The sequence below is a fragment of the Bos indicus genome, chromosome X (genome assembly GCF_029378745.1).
Source record: "Bos indicus isolate NIAB-ARS_2022 breed Sahiwal x Tharparkar chromosome X, NIAB-ARS_B.indTharparkar_mat_pri_1.0, whole genome shotgun sequence".
Classification (NCBI taxonomy): domain Eukaryota; kingdom Metazoa; phylum Chordata; class Mammalia; order Artiodactyla; family Bovidae; genus Bos; species Bos indicus.
This window is the reverse complement of record NC_091789.1, coordinates 61,549,682-61,562,986: the sequence shown is the minus strand read 5'-3', so window position 1 is coordinate 61,562,986 and position 13,305 is coordinate 61,549,682. Positions and strand designations below refer to the sequence as shown.

The 13,305-nt window shown below is 37.5% G+C and overlaps 1 protein-coding gene across 1 annotated transcript in view; it reads right to left on the bottom strand.

Moving 5' to 3' along the window:
• Positions 1-4,777: 4,777 nt before the first annotated feature.
• COL4A5 (collagen type IV alpha 5 chain) overlaps positions 4,778-13,305 on the bottom strand; it is a 252,629-nt gene continuing 244,101 nt past the window's right edge. Inside the window, exons 48-51 of the mRNA XM_019956152.2 lie at positions 10,656-10,833; positions 7,364-7,478; positions 6,868-7,040; positions 4,778-6,029 (exon numbers count right to left, since the gene is read on the bottom strand). Of these exons, the coding sequence (XP_019811711.2) occupies positions 5,948-6,029; positions 6,868-7,040; positions 7,364-7,478; positions 10,656-10,833 (548 nt within the window). The 3' untranslated portion in view covers positions 4,778-5,947. The remainder of the gene's footprint in view (positions 6,030-6,867; positions 7,041-7,363; positions 7,479-10,655; positions 10,834-13,305) is intronic.

Here is a 13,305-nt window from a genome sequence, read left to right as displayed (position 1 = left end):
GGTCTCAGGTGCTACAGAGGTGCTGGGAAAATCACTCTTCATTAACTAGGGACCAAGATTTCGAAAACATGCAACTTATCATTTCTCAGGAGGCAGAGATCCCTGTAGTGACAAGCATCTCTAGTACATAGGATTTTGAATATTTTGATATAGGTCTCCTAATGACTAGATAGTGATTATTAGATTTTGAGTGAAAAAGAACTTAATAGTTTGTTCTGTGACCTTGGGAAAGTCACTTAACCATTATAAGGCTCAGCTTCTGCATCTATAAAATGGACAATGGACTTTTGAATATATCAGCCTCACTGAGGCTCAGATGAAATAATGTGTGAAGAATGAGATTTTAATGAGAACTGTTGAGTCCTGTCCCCAATGACATTTTAATGAGAACTGTTGAGTCCTGCCCTCAGGCCAGAGGTGTGAGGCCTTGTGCCAAGGCCACAGAAGCAGAGGCCAGAACCAAGGTTATCTTCGAAGCTAACTGAGCCCCTTTGTAACTGCTGCCGAAGACCCCCTGTTCATCACTAACAAGCTTCCTGACTCCCAATTAGGCAAAGATGCCCACTCCAGTAAACAACCTATTATGCCCCAACCAATCACCTAACGTCAACCTTCCAGCAGGAAGTTTCTTTGTCTTGAGGCTATAAAAATTGGCTATTCACGAAAAGTGTCAACTCTCCATGGCCTGTCAGAAGTTGTCACCCCATTGTACTCCCAGTGCCCACTTTATCTCTACTCTTTAATAAACTCACTCCTTTCTGCAATACTCTGTCTGGAAATTCTTTTCCAACTCACACTCAGACTGCCTCAACAAGAACTATATAAACATGTTACTCTTGTTGCCATTGAGGCATCAGGAATAGTGTTCCTTACAGTCCAAGCAAGAGTCAAATTACTGCTTCAAGAAAGACACAAAAAATCTGGCACCTCATTTACCATTCTGGCTTTGTGATAGACTCTAGTGGCCCTAAGGAAGTCAACCATAAAACTACTTCACTTTAAATGAAAGTATCATCACTTCTTGGCAGGCTCTATGTGGCCCTGGTTGAAATTTGCAGGTAGTCTCAGACTGCCTTTGGTTTTAGAGGCTGTCTCATCTTCCATAATCCCCAGCCTAAGTCTTCACTCTTGTACATTCAATGATGACTCCAGTATTCTTGCTGGAAAATCCCATGAACAGAGGGGCCTGGCGGGCTACAGTCCATGCGGTCACAAGAATTAGACATGACTTAGCAACAAAACCACCAACTTTGAAGTTAGAAAACCACTTGTTTTAGGTGGCTTAAAGTTGTCTATTTCTTGGCTTAGTAACACTTTGGGACTTTTTCACTACCAGCAGGCATGTGCACCAGACTTGGCAGATCTCTTGGGTGGAAGCAGTACTTCTAGGAGTTTTCTTTCAGGAGTTTTCAGGAATCAAATGGTCAGTGCCAACTGAGATTCTTCATTTGGTGTGGTGTGAAGCAAACCAAATGACCAACTGGGGGGAAAGTCAAGATGCATTCTTTTGAGACACAGTGATACAATATTTGAAAAAAAGGCATATAGTTGAAGATTATAATGCATATATTTTTGCCTCATTTCACCCTAAGACCTTGGAACACAGCTTCCAATAAAGCTTAGTAAATAGGTCTTAGATTAGGTGATATTAAGTCATTTCTTCTGGCTTATCCCTCAGCACAATGTGGAAAGATGCTAATCATGCATGTCAGCTTTATCAATTCAGCCTCATTTTGCCACCTATAGAATGAAGCACCTCCCACAGATTTTGGAAATGAGAAGTGGTTGTGCATTCATCAGGTTATCAATAACAGATAATACATTTATATTAGGACAAGTCTGTGGAGAGTATAGAAAGATATAGGTAGTCTGTTGGGAAACCACAAAATACAGGAATCCAGGGTGAGCAGCCCAGGAGCAGCAGACTTGTCATCATAAACAGAGACCTGAAGGGGTAAGAGATGTTACTAAAATCAGAGGGGGAGATAATTAAAAACAGGTCATCTTGAGAGGAGAAGAGACATTCGATTGAAAAATACAAGCCAATCTGAGGTGACCTTAGAGGCCTCATAAAAATAAATACCATAATCTCAGTCTTGGCTGTCACTCTGTCCTATTGAGGAGTCCCATTGGTTGACCCCAAGCAGAAGTCAGAGAGCACAGGAACCTTTGGGGGCAAAATGTAGGGTGAAGAATGCAATACGAATCTGGAGGAGAAAAACAAGACGATATCTGACATAAATGAATATGCTATCAGCAATTCGTCATCCTATGGAGTCAGGTGTTGGGCATGCTGTCTACTCATAGAAAAATAGAGAATTACAGTTACATAAATGGCTACCCACTCCAGTATTCTCACCTAGAGAATCCCATGGACAGAGGAGCCTGGTGGGCTACAGTCCATGGGGTTGCAAAGAGTCGGACACGACTGAGTGACTAACACTTTCACATCAAATGTGATTTAGTCTGTCCATGTATTAGAGAATGGACTGGTGAATCAGCTTCCTCCAGTCAGCAAAAAGCCTTAGGATCTGTTCTGGTTTGGCCTAGAATTAGAAAGATTTAGCAGTCAAAGACAGAGCAGCATACCTCTTTTTGGAAGTATATATTAAAGTGATGACCTTTCTGGTTGAGCTGATTTCGGATTGCTGTCTATCATTGTGCCCTACAAGGTGCTGCCGCTACTGCTGCTAAGTCGCTTCAGTCGTGTCAGACTCTGTGCGACCCCATAGACGGCAGCCCACCAGGCTCCTCTGTCCATGGGATTTTCCCAGCAAGAGTACTGGAGTGGGGTGCCAAGCTAATAAGTATCTAATGAATGTTTGTTGTTATGGAACTTGGGAGACAGGCCTAACTTGACTTTTTCCTTCAGTGTCCCAACTTATGAGTGCTTCCACCATAAAAAGCTTCCAAACATCCCAAATATACTTTAGAAACCACTGCTGTAAAATTGAAATGACATATGATTTTAAAATATTATTCAATATATGTTGGAACTGCCTAGGGATGAACATGTTTTTAAAGTCCAGCCTGAGAACAGAGCTTCTCTGCTAAAGATGCCAACTGAAATCCTGGCCAAACAAAAGTGATTGCACAGAGGAGCAAGGACATTTGCTTCTGTGTTGAGAGGCACAGGAATTACTACCAGAGCCAACTCCTAATCAAGCTCTTAAGAAAATCTTTGACAGCAGAGCTGTCCCTTATTTTGGATGCAAATATTGGGTAACTGGGCCATCTCTTGATATACTTGCTATTGATCTTCATGAAGATGAAAGAATACATGAAACCAAAACAAGGAATCTAAAAGGTAGGGCTTTAGACAACTCCACTGCCATCATCAACAATGAGCTCAACAAATACATGCTGAGTTATTTCCATGTTGATTTATTTTTATAGGCTATAGTGCCCTCTTGTGATTAACATATGAATAAACTTCTGATGGCTTGGCATGACCAGTGAGTTTTTGATTATACATGTCAATTGAAGCAAAGAACCTCACTAGCACCATAAGAAAGTACTTTTCAAATTTGGCCAGGTGAAAAAAGACACTATACAATCCACAAGGTGTCCAGTAAAAACACTTCGGAAGCTTGGAAGTGATCAGTGTGATAGCAACGTGGCATACACACACACACACACACACACACACACACACACATAATCTCACTTGGTTGCTACATGTAATAACTATATCTTATTAAGTAGAAAATTGCCTGCCTATGTGGGAAAACCATTAACTATTTGACTGCAAAACTCACTATAGGTAACTACTAGAGCAGTTACATCAGAATAATCTGAATATTCAGTGGCAAGGGTGAGTTAACAGCATTAAGGTTCTGGAAGGGATTTGGTTCATGTACTTTAAACAACAAAACAGGGTTGGGAATAGTTAGGGCATTCAAGAAACACAAAGACCAGCTATACATGCTACTATTAAAATCTAGGAGGTTCTTTTTGAGCCAAGATTTTCAGTCAGCTAAATATGAAAGAGAAAGCTACAAACAGCAAAATCTCTGGAATCTGTGCTTGCAGCTATAACTCAAGGAGCAACCTTCAGGTGTATAGCATATAGAAAAATGCATAGAATGTAATATGGAATTTCACTTACAATAACCCATTAGTGTTTTCGTGTGTGTAGCTCACAGAAAAATAAAGCTAGAATTTGCAATTGATTAGCCTTGAAATCAACAGCATTACTGGAAATCAGCAGTATTATCTACCATTGTTTAGAACCTAAATTTTACCACTATAGGCTCTAAGCTTTAGAGCTTAGAGCATGAGCTCACATTAGGGTCTAAACTTCTCAAAATCCTTTGGTTGTTTCATATCTTAACTGTAACACACATTTTATTATAGAGGCAAGTCTACGACTATTTTAGAGACCTACATGTGTTCACTCTTAATCAATAGGAATATTAACTCACTAATCCGCTTTAAATACTATTAATGAATTCCCAAAATGAAAAGTAGTTCTGCTTCCTTTCTTAGCCATCAATACAACGTTAATAAATTTATCACCTCAAAATACTTCCCAATGTGTTGTTCTCTTCACTGGAAAAAGTGCTTTACTATGTCTCCTATTGGGCTTCCCTGGTGGCTCAGCTGGTAAGTCTCCTTTCAGGTATCAGAGTGATCAAAGTCTGCAGAAACCTCTTTTGCCTTTGAACTGTTCTAAATGGTTCTCTGAGAAGAGTGACTACTTGGTGATGTGCAGAAGTGTGGTCTATCTGTAAATGAGCAGTATTTTTACACATAGGCTGAAGAGATACACAACAAATCATCCTTAACATATGATATCTTTAATTAAATTGATATTGGTGAGTTAAAAACATTTAGTGAGAAGATGACAGCTAGGGAAATAAGGTGTTCTATGACTATAATAGTGTTTAAAATAAAACAGTAAGAAATATCAGTTGGCTTTGTAATTGAAGAGAGAAGACAAACTAAGTATTGTCTTCCCAGTTCTTGAACAAGCAGAGACCACAGGAGAATAATTCTTATGTAAAAAGCACAGGGAAGAAAATCGTCAACTTTTTAAATGTTTTTGTTTTACAAAATTATATGGGAGAATTTGCCCAGTCAGGGATGAGCAAAATCAAGATGTAAGAAACATCAAAGCTGGGGGCGTCTAGTGTTGAGTGTCTTGGAGAATACAGCAAAAGAGAAGTTGCATCATTAGATATTATCATTTGGTATGTAAGATGTACATTTAAAATTCTGATTAAAGTGACTAAAAATGACCTTTTTTAAAAAAGTCAAATGAGAACTTTGGGGAAAAAACTCAAATTTACTCTCAGTAGTGACTTGATACAAGAATATAAACTCTCACTTTGATAAACCTGGATATAAAATCTTGCTGTCTGTATTCTAGATTTTCCTAAGTTTTCTGTAAAAGTGATTCATGTCAGGTCACCTGTAAATGACAACATTTTGCACTAAAAGGCTGTTTACACAATATACACATTCTTTACTTACAGAGCAAAATAAGCTTAACACTTTTATATTAAAAAACTGGGATACAGTAGGATTAGTAGCACCATGAAAAATAATTCTTCCCCCAAACTGCAGTCTTTTATTTTACTCAGTATGATTCTTCTCTTAATTGAATTTTTAACGTGCCATTTTAGTTACTGGGCAAAATATATAATCTTCATCTTATAATCCTTGGAGAAAGTCATCCTGGACCCAAAAAGTAAATTCATTTCCTCATTTCATTCGTAGAAAAATAGAGACCTTGCTCTGGCACATTGCTGAGGTACATCTGAATCTTCATGATTTACTAGTCCGCATGTTCTCTTGGTCATATATAGTAGCACCATGGGTGGCAGCAGTGGTAAAATTGGGGAGAGTGAGACATTGCATCCTGGGAATTTTATATATATATATGTATATATATATATATATATCTATATCACATTTAAAAACACACAAAGAATTCTTCAAAATGTTATGTCCTCTTCATGCACACTTGACATCGGCTAATACGTGTCCTCAAGTCTCCTGCTTTCAGCGTTTCTGATTGAGGTTTGCTGGGAAATAAAAAACAAGACTATCAAATTAGCCTTTTCTGGTATTTTAATTCTATTATTGGTTCAATTCATACTTTAACATTCTATTGTGTTTAAGTAGTTGACTTAATGGTTAACTTTTGAGCAATGCAATCTAGTGCAATGACTGGTATGGCCTAAGAGCCATTAGTGGTTATAGGTATCTTAATGATTCTCCTCCCCACCACTCTCATCCTCGTCTATTTGTTTCTCCCTCTCTTTCTCTTATAAATTCTTCTAACAGTCCTAGAACGAGGGGCAATTGATGATGAATAGATGATAATACATAACACATAACGGTTACAGAAAGATAATACATAAGAAAAATGTTAATAACTCAAAAGAAGCAACATATAAAAATAGAAAAAAAAAAAAAACCAATAGAATAAAGTCCCCTGCAGGCACATGTATTACAGGTGGCCTTACTCATTCAAATACTTGGATGAAAGCCTTGAAAACAACCTGGGAAAGAGACTACTGGACTGGGGAAGCAACACAGACTACTTCAGTTTCTAGGGTGGCTTCAGTCTAGTCGAACAGTTGCTCATGGGTTACTGAGAAGGTCACACAATCTTTTCTTGCTCTGTTTTGCTTTTAAAGAATTATCATCATGACATCTCAAACCACATACACCTATTATTAGTCAAGTATGCTTTTCTGACCTGAGTCTGTTATATGAGGAGAACAAGCAAGAATAAAGTACATGGTCCTTTAAATTTCTAACATTTGTTGGGTATAAACCATTCACAAACTGCCTCTCTCTTCCTCCAGCACCTCTGAAGGAGGCTTAAGACCTAAACTAAAGCCATAAGCGCCTTACCTGAACATGTCTGACACATCTACAGTCGCCAGCCAAAAGCTGTAGGAGTTGGCGTAATAGTTGCAGGTCCCCCGCCCATGACACTCAATGAAGGGAGCTGAACGAAACTCTTCTAAGCAGGAACCAGGGGAGGCCAGGGCTTGGCCTGAGCCCTCTGCCCCTGCACTTGTGTGCTAGAAAAGACAAGGGAAAATGTGCCACAATACCCATGAACCTTAGTGAGTATCCAAAGATAAGTGCTGACCTTGGCCAAATATTCAAATCCAGTGAAGTAAATAGAGCCAAAGTTAAGAGAACAGAATCCACACCAAAGGTTCTCAACAAAACAAACAGGTAGATTGTGAACATCTGTTCCAGCAAATGTATGAAAGGGAACACAGTGCTTGGATAGAAGCTATACGAGGTTCAAATGACAGGGATTCCTCATACTAGGAAGAAATGTAGATATGGTGGACAGTTGGCTAGGATGACAAAGCCAAGGAAGAGTGATTCATACCATCATGAAGGAATAACCAATCCAGAGAGAATCCCATCCCTGAGGACAACGGGGAATCTGGATGGTCTGACTGTGGACTGCAATCACCACGGCCGGAGCTTCACATACTGCACATCTGGTAAGGGAAAGGCAGAAGGAACACAATCTACAGAGTGAGCACACAGGAAATAGCAGTCCCTCTTCTTTGGAAGCCTTCCTGTTATAAAATCCCATCAAGGGGTCTACAGTGCTCAGAAAAAAGAGGAGAGAAATGTACTTTGAGGACTGCTTTTGAATAAGCCCAGCCTCCCAATATACGTAATAAAGTTATAAATGAAACCTGTAAGTTTTTTTTTTTTTTTTAAGAAACTACAGAACCACTGCTATGGCACTTTCATTTTCTATCCTGCCCTAAACTTGTATTCATACTTGCAATAGTCAATGTCATAACTGCTGCAAGACTTTGGCTTGGCGTATTGCGCATACTACTTGCTGTCAAAGTGTCCAACTTGAGGGTAGACATTCAGTACTACTGAAACTGCTAAGAACAATGTCTGGTAAACTGAAGAAGACAAGAAACAAGACACTTTCTTAATCCCTGCCCATTATTTTTGGCCCAAGGGATATTTATTAACCATTTGGCTCTCTCTTTAGAAGTACAACATAAACAGAATACTGGACAAGTACCAAGGCACTTGGAGATGCAGTGTCTGGGTACTTGTCTATAAAATCAAGTACAGTGCAGCTAAGTCTACCAAATCTTTAATAAAGAGCAAGACGGGACCTTTTGAAATATGACTAAACCAATTTGGCAAACTTTATCTACCAAATAGGGAATGCCTTTAGGAGATCTTTTACTCCAAAGAATTGGGACTGTTAAAAAAAAAAATCACATGCACAAAAATGAATTCCCAGAAGAAGCCCTATTTATCTTTTTTTATGATTTATTCTTCTTGTCCCTGTCTAGGAGATCTTTACTAAACTCATAAGATTTTTACCTTACCCTCTCCTTGAAAACTTACATAGTTTTGGTTTTACCTTTAGGCCTATGATCCATTTAAAGTTGATTTTTGTATATATGTAAGATGTGAGGTTATGGATCTTTTTTATTTATTCACTGCATATGGTTATCTAATAGTTTCAGCACCACTTGTTGAAAAGATTATCTTTTTATAAAATTATCTGAATACCTGTTTTGTACTCATCTGTTAATGATATGAATTTGGATCTATTTTTGAATTCCCTATTTTTTATGTTAGTCTATATGCCTCTTCTAACACCAATTTCATACTATCTTAATTACTGTAGTTTTGTAGTAATTCACACTGTCAGGAAATGTGAGTCCTTTGACTCTGTTCTTCCTTGTCAAAATTTTTTGGGCTCCTCTATGCCCTTTGCTTTTCCATATAACTTTTATTATCAGCTTGCCAATTTCTACAGGAAATATAAAAACCTTATAGAATTTTAATAACGATTATACTGAATCTGTGGATCAATTTGGGCAGAACTGACATGTCAAAAATATTGCATTCTGCATTCCCTGAACATAGTATATCTCTATAGTTACTTAGCTCTTTTTTTTTTTAATTTAAATTTAAGTTACTTGGCTCTTTTAAAAAAATTTTCTCGGTGTTTTGTAGATTTTTAGTTTACAAACATTGTACAGCTTTTGTTCATCTTATTCCAGGTATTTTATGTTTGGATGGCAATTGCAAATAATTTTTCTATCATAGGAATATAATCATTATATATCCTGCAACTTTAATAGACTCACTTGTTAGTATTAGAAAATACTTTATAGATTTGTGAAGGAAAGGGTAAGATTTTCTATGTAGACTATCATGTCACCTGTGAATAAAGATAGCTTTATTTCGTTATAAAAATGAATTCCCAAAGGAAAGATGGTAACAATAACCCTGTGTATGAGACAGCAAAAGAGACACTGATGTATAGATCAGTCTTATGGACTCTGTGGGAGAGGGAGAGGGTGGGGAGATTTGGGAGAATGGCATTGAAACATGTATAATATCATGTATGAAACGAGTCGCCAGTCCAGGTTCGATGCACGATACTGGATGCTTGGGGCTGGTGCACTGGGACGACCCAGAGGGAGGGTAGGGGAGGGAGGAGGGAGGAGGGTTCAGGATGGGGAACACAGCTATACCTGTGGCGGATTCATTTCGATATTTGGCAAAACTAATACAATATTGTAAAGTTTAAAAATAAAATAAAATAAAAAAAAGAGTGGCTGAACTAGGCTTAACCTTTATATTTAATGTCAAAGAAACTAAAGTTTCCAATGATTCATCCTTTATGGTTACTAGACTCCTAGATCAATTGGGTCATGATCAGAATGAAGATGGCGATACCTAATATGCTTAGGAGGTAGAGTTTTACCCGGGTTCTAATGTGGCAACATTCTAGGAAATCTTTATTAACAGTACCTCCCTCCTCTTAGATACTCATGCTCCAAGTCTCAGCTATCACGTTTCCTTCCCATAACTAATCAATTGCCAAATCTTATTTATTCTATTAATGTGATACACGTGCCCCACTGAGAGTTCCAAACCACTCCTACAAGGACTATAGCAATATGCTTAATCTATCTGGTCTCTTACCCCTGGCTTATCCCCTCTGGAATCATGTTACACATTTATGCTTCTGTAATCTTCCCTGAAATGTAGCTCAAAAACTTCAAAGGTCCCCACTATATACCAAATAAAGTTCAAACTAAAACCTGACACTGAAAGCCTTCTACTGACTGGGTCCAAATTAACTTTCCAATCTCTTCTCCCTCTGCACCCTTTGGACACTAATAGTATATTCTAGACACATCGGTCTACAAATCCATTCCCATTTTCTCTACCTAGAATGCTCTTCTCCATTATAAATGCCTGTCTCAAGTCTTTTACATCCTTAAAGGGCTAAACAGTTCAAAACACATTTCTTCCATATCTCAGATTTCTCCAGTTGGAATTAAATATCCCTTTCCTAATACTTTCATAATACTTTATTAGATTTATTGCTGCATTGAGCCCAAGCCTGATACATATTAATTTATGTATACTTGCCTAATGACTAGATTGTGAGGGGTTTTTTTTTTTTTTTTTGGTGATATTACACTAGTATATCACTGGTCCTGGTCAAAAGAAGATCCCCAATAAATATGGATCAAACTACATATTGAACATTATAAAGTTCCTCTGTTCTACCTAACCTGAGAGGAATATGGTCAGATCATTATCTCTGGACTCATTTCTAACTAGCTAAACTAACTGGATATCAGCAAATGTCAACGGTACCCATGTCTCACCGACTAATGAATGGCTGGATGCTCTGCCCCTTCAGGGGTTCCATGCTCATTGGCATGGGCTCTGGGGTGGAGAGCCAGTAAGAATAATCATTTCTTGAAGCAAAGTTGCAAACATTATTGATGTTGCAGAACATGAAAGGCATGGTACTGAAACGACGAAGGCAGCTGCCGGCTGTTCCTGGGAAGAATTAGGGAGAAAAAGGAAAAGTGTCATGATAATTAGTTTCTTCTAACATACTAACAAACAACCTTTCAAAGAGGAACTTTTCCCTATTTCTTAGATGATAACCAGGTCTTCTCTGGTGACTCAATCAGTAAAGAGTCTGCCTGCAATGCAGGAGATCCATGTTTGATACCTGGGTCAGGAAGATCCCCTGGAGAAGGAAATGGCAATGCACTCCAGTAGTCTTGCCTGGAGAATTCCACGGACAGAGGAGACTGGTGGACGATAGTCCATGGGTCACAAAGAGTCTGACATGACTGTGACTAACACTTTCATTTTCTAGATGATAACTACACTTTAATTCTTCAATTAAAAGATGTACATTTACTCATATTTTAACATTTCTAAAATCAGGATATATCTTACAACTTATGTAGACATTTATTGTGCTAGCTCATTATATATTCCCCAACACTCTTTTTAAACCAGTTATGCGTCTTATAAACAGTGGTGCCTTATGGAGAATATTGAGTAATTTATTATGCAAAAATGAAGGGCACACACTTAGTCCTTACAATATGATTTCCTCTCCAGTATGCCCTCCCTTCTTCCAAGACATCCCTAGTATGTGTCTTATGTGGGTTCCCCATATCTTTAAGCCTAGGGACAATTGTAGTGCTGACTAAGAGGCACAGCAACCATGGACAGGTTTGGAAGTAAATAATACAAGGGGGAAAAATAAATGAGGGAGAAAGGAAAGAAAGATGCGGGGTGGGGGGTGGGAGAAAGGAACTAGAGCGTTGAAATTTCTGAGCTGGTAGGGACAATAATATCTCTACCTGCGATCAGGCTTTTCTTTTCTCATTTACTCACAAAGAATGATGAAAAACGATGTATCTCCCTCACATTTTTAAGTTGACACCTCAAATTTTTCATCAGAAGTTTAAATTGATACTGTGCCAGTTATTAAGATATTATTGTCTCTTGGACCCAAACCCACCCTTCTATACTTGGTAATACTGGAGTCTGGAATTTTGCAAACCACATTTCAACATTACCAGCTGTCATTTCCAGTGTTTTGTGAATATTTATATTTAAAAGCAAACTTTGACATCACTCTTTTAAATGTATCCAATGTAATTATTTGAAACCTAAAACAATAAACCTTTTTAAAAGTACAGAAACTCATATTTAACAATTGGAAATTATACAATGCTCCTTTTACACTGTATTTCCATTCTACTTCTCTCACACAGTTTTATCCTAATGTATTTTTTTTTAATTATTCAATGTCTTTTACTGAGGATCCAATCATATTCTCTGAAACAAGAATTTAAAATAATTTGAACTGATTTTCTGTGACTCTAAGGCTTTACATGTTACATATTATTTTGAATGATCATAATTACTATTAATTCACACTGATCAAAAATAGGTTATTATAAATTTTGATACTGACTAAAAATTAAATTTTTATTAGAAACGCATTTTCTAATGAGATGGATTAGAAGTGAATTATAGAACCTGAGTTAACAGATACTTTAACAAAGCCATTATTTTGAATTGTTCCTCTGAATTTGTCTCTTAGAGGTTTTTATGTTTCAAGGCAATATGCCATGGTATGAGTCTTTTATAAAATAGGAGATGGGTGGTAGAGAAAGAGGATATAGGAAAAGAGATTATCTAAAGCATATACACAGGCAGTTCAACTTTAGGACAAAGTACATATGAAAGTTGAGGATTTATAAACTAATACCATTAAAATTATACATTGGAAATTCCTCATATATCCAATGGAGTATGTTTATCTCAGGCTGAGGATGATTGATAAAAGATCAATAATTCTTAAAATTGGTGGACTGTCAGAATCACTGGGAATTTTTATATTATAGTTTAGGAATGGACCTAGGAATCTTTTCAAAATTTCCCCAGGTGGAAAATCATTGATTTAGCCTAATTTATACTTTTTTCAGAGAAAAAAAAAAAATAGCTCAGAGAGGTGAATGACTCAAAGTCATGTGAGAGCAAATGAGAAAACTGACATAATTGAAAAATGGATGGGTTTGCAATTGATAGGTGTTACAAACAAACCTATCTTCAAAACAGAAACAGATTCACAGACACAGAGAACAGACCGGTGGATGCCCAGCAGGGCAGGGGTTCGGGGAGGGATGGAATGGGGGTCTGGGGTCAATAGATGCAAACCGTTACATATTGAATGGATAAACAAGTTCCTATTGTATAGCACAGGGAACCATATTCAGTATCCTGAGATGCATCATAATAGAAAGAATATATATAAATATGCATACATATATATTCTTTTGTGATTCTGAGACCAGAGATATTTCCATCCCTGTCTCTAATTAGTAATGCTAGTTTTATTTTTAAATTAATTTATAATTAAAAAACACTTTCAGAGATTTCCCTGGCAGTCCATTGTGGCATTGAATAGGTCAGGTCACTTAACCTCTTAGCCAGTTTATG